General features: G+C 43.4%; 1 protein-coding gene across 1 annotated transcript in view; it reads right to left on the bottom strand.

Moving 5' to 3' along the window:
- Positions 1-2,402: 2,402 nt before the first annotated feature.
- Positions 2,403-9,003, bottom strand: part of LONP2 (lon peptidase 2, peroxisomal) — a 43,212-nt gene continuing 36,611 nt past the window's right edge. Inside the window, exons 13-15 of the mRNA XM_037409510.1 lie at positions 5,998-6,205; positions 4,544-4,734; positions 2,403-2,783 (exon numbers count right to left, since the gene is read on the bottom strand). Coding sequence (XP_037265407.1) covers positions 2,562-2,783; positions 4,544-4,734; positions 5,998-6,205 — 621 coding nt within the window. The 3' untranslated portion in view covers positions 2,403-2,561. The remainder of the gene's footprint in view (positions 2,784-4,543; positions 4,735-5,997; positions 6,206-9,003) is intronic.

The following is a 9,003-nucleotide window of genomic DNA, read 5'->3' as shown; positions in this document are numbered from 1 at the left end:
CTTAACATTAGCTATTTATTTTAGAAAGTACTAATTTACTTTGGTGTATTGGGAAAGAGTATTCAAATTTGTCTTCAACAGATGAACTGCAGTAGATCTTGCATTCGTCTACTAGCACTACCTCCGTTGTTTTTCATTGCCCTTCAAAAAAAGCCTTAAGAGGAAAATGTTTGACAAATGTGGATGTTAATGTCTGGGTTCTGTTTCGACACGTCGTGTAGCTCTTGTTTGCAGTAGCGCTTTGCAATTAAAGCAGCTGAACTGTCCTGTATTGCTGCCTGTCCTGTTGTATTATCCAGTATCCTTTCAGAGCTACTGCGATTAAAGCATGAATTGCACTAGTGGGATAGTTACTATCCGTAGCAATTTGTAGTGTGGACAGAGGAAAGGAGCCGCTGCTGCTTGCCTCTTGGCTTTGATAAGCTTTAGCTCTCTTACGGAATATTCTGAGGGGCACATTTAATACCGGGTCCATTTAACTGTCAGTTGTAAAGCAGAACAGTCCCTAAGGTATTGAAATTACTGTAAAAGTTGTTTACGGTTGTGGCTTGCTGCTGCGCAGATTGTCCAGATCTCCTGGGTAATGCTCAAATTTTATTTAAAGAATTTCAACAAAGTAATATAACCAAGCCAGCGCTGCCAGCAGGCGGGAACGTGGAAAGCTGTCAGTAAATGCCCGCTCATGGCTGCAGAACGGCATCACCGCCCTCACCTCTCACAGTCCTTGTGGGCAGGACTTAGGGGCCGGAGTGGTGTGGCAGGCAAAGTCATTGCTTAACATTTCTTAGGAGCAGCTCCCTGTTCTTCTCTAGCGAAATTGCTACGGAAATGTCTTTCAAAAAAATGCAGGTTGTTTCCACATGTATAAACACTGCACTGTAATTCCATGCACGTCTGCTTTCTCACTAGTGCAAAGTAGTGCGGGACTGTTGCTGGATCTGCATTGAGTTTGGTAAAGGGTTTTTTTACCCTCTACTGGTTTTTGATTAAAGGCAAAGCAGTGCATCAGTTATCATACCTTTCTGGTGTCTTACTGATCGTCTAGTTTCTGTGCGCTTTTTACGTTCGAGTATTTTGTAAGGCAGAAGTGTTCTGAGATGCTGTGTTTGTTGCCTCTTACTCTGGGAGCTTGGCCAGCGAATGACTAAGAGTAGAATTCTTAAAATAGCAAAACAAAAGGGTTGGGTTTTTTATCATTTTATTAGATGAAGTCTTCTGTGGAAATCGTAAAATCTGTTGTAAATCAGGTGCAGAAATACCCACTGAATTTAGTAGTCAGTGATATTATATTCCAGGTAACTCAGCTTGCTATCTATAGAAAGGAAAGCAAACCACACTACTACTTTTGATTTATTGGCTGCTTCTGTAATAGGCTTTTGTCACTGACACGATTTGCATTTCATAAGCACACTTGAGTTTGTTTTGGAACCAATGAGCAAGAAGAGAACAGAACATACCGGGTTTTCTCTTGTGCTTGGCCCTTGTACCAAACAACGAAAAACTCGAAGATCTTACATTAGATAAGTTTAAACTTCTTCACTGACGTTCAAGGGAAGAGAAGAGGCAAAGCTGTCACCCGAGATAGGACACCCACAGACTCTCTTAAACCTGCAGTTATTCCCGGTATGCAGTGCCTAATGCAGTTTAATGATCCAGTATTTTTTGGCATTGTTTCAATGGATTTAACTTTTTGTGTCAGGCAAGAAGGAAGGACGTGTACGTACTGTGTCCCTCCCAAACGTCACCAGGCTTTTTCATAAAGTTGCCAGATACGCTCCACCCGCCTCTGGGGCGGTAAGTACAACTGTGCGTACACGCGCTCCGGTGTTACCCCCCCTCCCCCCCTTTCTATGCAGAACTAGTACATTTCAGTTCTTCTGGACTTGCTTCCTGTATTTAGGTTTGAAAAGCGATGTCTGCATTGACCTTGCCACAAACTAGAACTGAGCGCTGAAAGGACTTAATTGAGACCCTATTGCTTCTCTTCAGATCACTCGAGCGTATTTTTTAGACTTCAGAAACCTTGCTCTTCCCGTGCTGCTCCTGAGCACACAATGTTACTCACTAAGTAAGTAAGTAAGTAACCCCTTGCAGTAAATGGCTTTCGGTAACAGCCCCCTTGGTGAGGCTCTCTTGCTCGCAGTGCGTGTTCCCTGGATGCAGCTCACGGGGCTGCACAGCATTCCCTGCTGCACAGCATTCCCTGTTTGCATTCCCCTGGGTGCGTCCTCTTTAAGGATGTTGTCAGCTGCTGGCATTTCTATACGTTACGCTGAGTAAGCTACGGAATACTTTCTCAATGGCTTCAGCTTTCTCATGCTTGAACCTACCAGGAAATTAGTATTTCTTTTAAGATTCTTTGCTGACGATAGCAAAAAGCAGCAAATGCTGGTAAAACGTGGTTTGGGGTTGTTAACTGCTGAAGTAGTAGTTTTATTTTGATTGCATTTACACCCGCATTTTAAACAATCAAGTTTAGCTCATACTTCTGCTTCGTACATATGTAGCTGATTGTTACTGATCTCTTACATTTGATACAGAAGAAATCTCAGGCTGTCTGCTTAAAGTTTACTATTCAAACGCTCAGCTCTGGGCTTAACTGCAAATCCTCCATCAAAAGCTGCATTAAGGACTTCATCTAGACAGCTTGCCGTAACAAAAGTCAGATCTTGCCGTACGTTCGCTGCAATTTCTTCAAGATCTTTTTCATTTCTTCGAGGAATGATAACTCTCTTCAGGCCAGCTCGGTGTGCTGCCAGGACTTTGTCTTTAATTCCCCCAACCTAATAAGGAGAAGAAATATACATCAAAAAAAGGCAAGACACTAATCCAATACAGTAATTAGTGTAACAAATCACATCAGGAGTTAAATTTAATGAAAGGTTCTCCCTCCCCCAGTCACTTAGGAAAGCAATTAAAAATGCAGCCATAGTTTTAGCTCATTATATGCTTAATGAGGAAAATATGTTAATAAGTTACAGTACTCTTTCTGTAACACTTCATTCTAATTTTTTTTCCTCTTGTTATTAATCTAGCAATGCAGATACAAGAGTATCAATAATGGAAGAGTCATTATTTTTCAGGATTTTTTTTCCCCTTAAGGCCATTTTTCCTAGCGCAGTTGTTTCACATGGTTCACTGAAAGCCTGTACCTGCGTTAGAACAGAAAATTTTCAAGACAGAGGCAGTAATAGGTTCTGGGGGAAAATGGTCTTGCAGACCCGTGCTCCAACACCGCAGGGAGGGCTTTGCGCTAGAAAACCAGGCGTCACTGCAATAAGCCACCTGTGTGAGTTTGTAACGAGATGTAAAGAGGGGTTTTAAATTACTTTCCCTTTTAGTCATCAGCTGTAGCTTCTTCCCCCTTGAACTCTTTTCTAATCCTAGGTGAAGACCACCTTACAGAAGGAACCTGTAATTTTACAAGGCTTTAGCAGAAAGGGAAGCCGTGTGTTACAGCGCAAGGGGCAAGATTTAGGCTGCGGTAACACGAGGTAGTAGTGAACGGCAAGTCCTTGCGCTGGCCACTCCAGGCGGGGCGATGCTGCGCGCTTACCGCACGGCTGCCAGGCGGCAGGGGCGGCTAACGGCACGTTCGCGTGCATGAAGTGATGCTCTCTGCGAGATTCCAGGCGCCATTCCGAACGAAGGCAAACCTGGTTGAGCAGGTACCTCATTTCTGCACCCGCCTTAACAGGCAGAATTTGGTCACTGGTGCAATACAGGTGGTTTACTGGGAAGGCAGACTTGCACCGATCACTTAATGCTGCATTTATTTTTCACTGGACCCTTGAACAACAGGTGGTCTTGTCAGTCTTAACTGCTAGCAGAACGCTGGTTATTTCAGAGGTGCTTCTAGCCTGCTGCCGTGTCATGTTCTCGCTGGTTTACTCTACTGCATGAAACAAAGTATTTCCAAATTATCCTTCCTTTGTCCATCATTTGACATGAGATGGTAACTCCTGTATCTGCTTAATCACTTAGTTTTGAGGAGCAAATGGAGCCTGGGGTATTTCTTTGAAAATTGTCCTTTGCCCTCATGGCTTTGAAAAATCTTTATGGGAACGCAGTTCAGCTGAACTAGATACAAGGAAACAAAATCTAAAAATACATATATAGAGATGGTTTCAAGAATCACCTATACACGATTGTAAAAGCTTTAAGAAACAACTTTTCAACGAAACTGGAAAGACTGCCGTAGGAATAGTTTGAGAAAGCGTGTTTAGAAATTGCAATACCTATTTTGGAACCATCTTGAATTTTAAGATGTCCGCATTTCCTTTCTAACGAGCCCTTTTAACGTGCTTTCCCTGAAAACAGCATCAGGGCTATGGTTTTGCTGTGAAATGCAGAGCAGAGGGAGGAGCGGTACAGGAGGAGGAGCTGGCTGCCCTCAGCCTCTTACCACTGCACCAGAAGAGACTGGATTGCTGCTAAGGAACGATCCAGCAAGACTTTGCTTTTGTAGCTGGCTACGAACAGGTTTTATATCCAGAACAGGGAGAATTAATACAACTTAGGTCTTTACTCAGATGATACTTACTGGAAGAACAAGGCCTCTTAGTGTAATTTCTCCTGTCATGGCTACATCTGAGCACACCAGCCGCCCACTGAAGAGTGAAGCAAGACAGGTTACTATGGTAACACCAGCAGATGGTCCATCTTTTGTGACAGCTCCAGCTGGGAAGTGCAGATGGATGTCAGTGTTGTCAAGGAGATCAAAACTTCCAGAAGCTTAAGAAAAAAAAAAAAAAAGAAGGGTTTGAATGTGAAAAATCTAAACCCATTTTATTCCTGGTCTTTATTTCAAAAGCCCCCCCGAGAACTAAAAGTCTTAGCCCTATTTTTTAAACAGTAGGCTGAAAAAACACTCTATTGCAGAAGCCCTAGAAAAACAAACAAAAAGAAAACCCAAGCGGCTTTGCTCCATCCAGGTTCCTAGACAAAACCGTAACAAGTTAACCGATAAGCTTGGCATTTGCATGCACTGGGAAATTCAGAGTGGGGATTAATGTAGAAAACAAGGAATCTCTACCCATAATTGTAAGGCTTTTTTTAATGTCCCAAATCATAAATGTCAATTTTCAGAGAACATACTGCCAAATCAGCACTCCCCAGAAACGCAGCATTAACCAATATTATCACGTAAATCTCTCATTTAGATCTTTTCACCTTACCTGACCCTGCAGGACATAACAGCACAGACTGGAGGTACATGTGTACACAGCTTACGCCAGCAGCATTTCCTACAGCGGCTCAGCCTGGGCTCACCTGTCTGAACTGCCACAAGGAACAACAGATACTGGACGGTTCTCTGACTCCAGCTGACGGTGAAACCAGCAAGCAAGTTTCCAGAACTCTTGGGGGGGTTCACGCAAAAACCAAGAGTTAAAAGTTTCTTGCTAAAGTCTCTTGCACTGCCGTTAACGGCTACCGTACAGAGCCAGCGAGTGCTCAAAATACTAAAACTTATACCACGAAAACCTTCCTTTAACAGAAATGGCATCTTAATTTTAGAGGAAGACTACAGCTTTGTGTGTCTTGAGTGGGAACGAGTAAGAGGTGGCGTCTGCCACAGCTAAGGAGCAGCACCTGGGCACAGGCTGTCCCCAGCCCTCCGGGTTGTTGCAGGGAGGGAGAATCGGCAGAGAAGCTCATACCCCGCCGCGACTGACCCGTGTGCCGGGCCACTAACGCCTCAGCCTGCCAGCAGTCAGGGAAGGAGCTACAAACCAGGAGCTCCAGAGCTGCTTTCCTGCTCGGCGTAGCACTGATGGCTGGAAAACCCTTTCTCCGTTAAGGCAACACTTAATACATTTCCACAATGAGTACAAGTACCTTCCGCTGTTACTCAGCGATGTTACAACCTGCTGAATTATTGAACATACCAAGTTTTAGGACATTTAATTTCCATGCAATATTAATGCTTCCTTTACATGCATCCCTGCAGTCTCCATAATGCAATACAGCTCTACCCTGCCCTCTCCCCCATCCTACCGTTGGTCAGCTGGTATCTCTTTGCATTGCTGCGCAACCAGCTAATTGCAAGATGCGCCGACTCCTTCATCACATCTCCGAGTTGACCAGTCAAAGTCAGCTGCCCTTCTCCATCCATGCGACTTGCTTCCACAAACATGATCTCTCCCCCTAAGGGAGTCCAAGCCAAGCCTATGGCTACTCCTGGCTGACTTAGGCGTTCAGACACCTGAAGGAAAACAACACAGGAAACAGTTCAGAAAACAACTGTAACAAAACTATTGCAAAAACAGTTTCACAGTTGCCTTCAAAGCAACTGTATCCGCTCAAACACAAAAGTGAAGCCTAAGTGATCTCTCCTTTTTTTATATTTTTTTTTATTAATGCAGCAGTAATTCTGCATTATGTGTAAACATTAATTGCAGAATCAGAGCTGTATGTGGCTGCTTAGCTTAAGGCAACGGCAAACATCTGGGTATATCATTCCTGAAACCTTCCCCACCCCCACCAGTTCAATGAGACTCTCTTCAAAGGACTTCAGTCAATCCTGACCGAATGCTTACATGACTTAATCCATCTGCTAGAGGTATATTTGCCCCGACTCTGTTACTTATAGGAACCAGCCAGCTTTGCTCCCAAACGTTACCTAAAAGCCCTTTTAAAGGTGGTTGCACTGCCCAAGTTACTGTCGGACAATGCGCTGATTTTATTCATTGCAAACATTTATAAAGTTTTGAATCATGAAAACACGGGTCTGCGAGCAGGCTCGACATGAAAGAGGATGGGACATCCGGCTAACCCCCGTTAGTAATTGCCAGTAGTTAAGCAAGCTCTACCCACACAAGACCATGATCTACTTATCTAAGAGTCTGCCTATGCCCAGCTACTGCTGAGAGTAAGAGGCCTCCAAACCCCACTCTGCCGTGTTAAGAGAAGGAAAGAGGCAGGATGTTTTCCACGGAAGTTCCAGGTTTTGATTTTTTCTTTTCCCTTTGTCTGAGAGATTCTTTTAGAATATACAGAAAGTCCTTTTGTTTTCCTGAGCTTCAAGGAGTTGAAGAAACCCCGATGAAAGATGACACAGCTATTCAGCATGTTCTGAAGTACTAAGTTATGTATTTATTACAAGGCAGAGAAGAAATTGGATCAATTTTTACTGTGCCAGCCGGTGACTAGAGCAAAAGACAAACACTCCTTTGTAAAATAAAGCGATAGACCCGTTTCAAAATAATTTTGTCTCTTACTGAAATGCAGAATTGAAAGTCCATTTGATTAATTCCTGAAAGGGATTAATCCTTCATTAAACTGTTTAAAGAATTTAAAGAAATATTTCTTGGATAGAAAACCAGTCAAAAGGAGCCTCACAATAGAACCATACTAAAAGAATTCCAATTCTGAAATCTGCATTTCAGTTGCATAAAAATTTGCCAAACTACTTTTGTCCCTTCTAAGCGTAATTAACATTCCATTGTAACTACCTGCAAATTCAGAGCAACAGACGGGTTTTTTTCCTCTAGCATCAACTCGTTCTGCCCTGCACAACTTACCAGAATCTTACGCTTTCATTTTGCTTCCTTCCAAGAGTTAGCAGAGAAGTAAACTAACCAGGCTTGGTACCGACGCTGAAAAGGCAAAGCTCTGTGCGTGCGAAGCTGACTTGCTTTTAACCATCAGCCCAGCTGCAAAATCAGCAAAACCTGTACAGAAGGCGGTACAACCGCGTGCCTTTGGTCCAGAGGCAGAAATACCTGTACAGCCCTGCCGTGGGCTGGCCGTATTAGAAATACTTTGATTTCTAAGCTCCAAAGACAGTAAGTTGCCAAGTATTCTCAGCCCCTTACTGAAACTCTGTAAGCCCACTGGGAGTGCTGCTGCAAGAAGTCCCCGAGCAGTACACAGGCCTGAAGTTTTCCAAGTCAAACAGCAGCAGTGGATTACCTAAGCAGAACAATATCGTCTTCCGTGAGACTACCAGAACAAGAATTCCCTTTCTAAATGGGAGACAAACATTAACATTTCAGTATTAGGCTGAAATCCATCCACATCACAAGAAAAGAATCAAAATCAAGACCATAAAGTTGTTAATGCTCAGTTCCTCCTTCCTGTTTCACAAACAGAAAACTGCTTCCTTCGTGCCGTAAGAGTGAACAACTATTCACTCTACAGCTGCTGCCTCTAGTTACAGGCCAAAAAAAGAGGGCACATTTGAAAAAAAATAATGCTCATTTACAAACACACAAGTAGTACTACTTGTAGCTGTAGACAATGCAGATAAATGACAGAAACAAGTTTCTCACGCAAGAGAATTAGTTAATCATGGAAAAGCTTTTAAAGGCCTACAAAATGAAATTAAACATACATGCTTCTTGTTATAATTTCTGATTTTGTATTACATGCTTTGCTAAATGCTCTAATGGACCATCAAGCGCTATCATCCTGTAAGTTTGACAACTAAGATTTGAAATGTGCCCCCCGCTCAGGATCACCGTTTCTTGGTTTGAGGGAAATGGGCACACGGCAGAGGCACAGTGCCAGCAGCACCAGCGCTGACTATAGCAAAGCTGTGCTGGGCCAGGAGCTCCTGGCGGACACAGCACTCCAGCTGTCAGGAGGGACAAGCAGAGCGGCCGGCGGGACTGCTGCTGCGCTCCTGGATCTAGCTGACCAGGTAAGTTAGTCACCGTACTTACTGCACGCTAAAGCAAAGGAAGCCACACAGCCCCTCTCCTTGGGTCTCTTGTGGCTCTCAGTTACCTGCGTGTTTTGAACGACATCACGCCGCGTGCTGTTAATAGCATAATTTAGCTGGAATGGACGTTTCTTTTTCCAGCATTTACAAAAGTTGTACATAATAGAGTATTTCACTTTTACTGTATCAAAATGCCTCACCTTACCAAACGTCTTCATTTTTGTTAACATCAGTTTCTACATCCACTCCCTGTTTTATTAGTTACAGTGACTTACTCTGATTAGCTTAGCAATTGCCTAGTAACTCAGGTTAACAAAATCAATTCTTCCTGGTTACAC

Source organism: Falco rusticolus, chromosome 15 (genome assembly GCF_015220075.1).
Source record: "Falco rusticolus isolate bFalRus1 chromosome 15, bFalRus1.pri, whole genome shotgun sequence".
In the NCBI taxonomy this organism is placed as follows: Eukaryota; Metazoa; Chordata; class Aves; order Falconiformes; family Falconidae; genus Falco; species Falco rusticolus.
The sequence above is the reverse complement of the archived record's forward strand: the minus strand, read 5'-3'. Positions and strand labels throughout refer to the sequence as shown.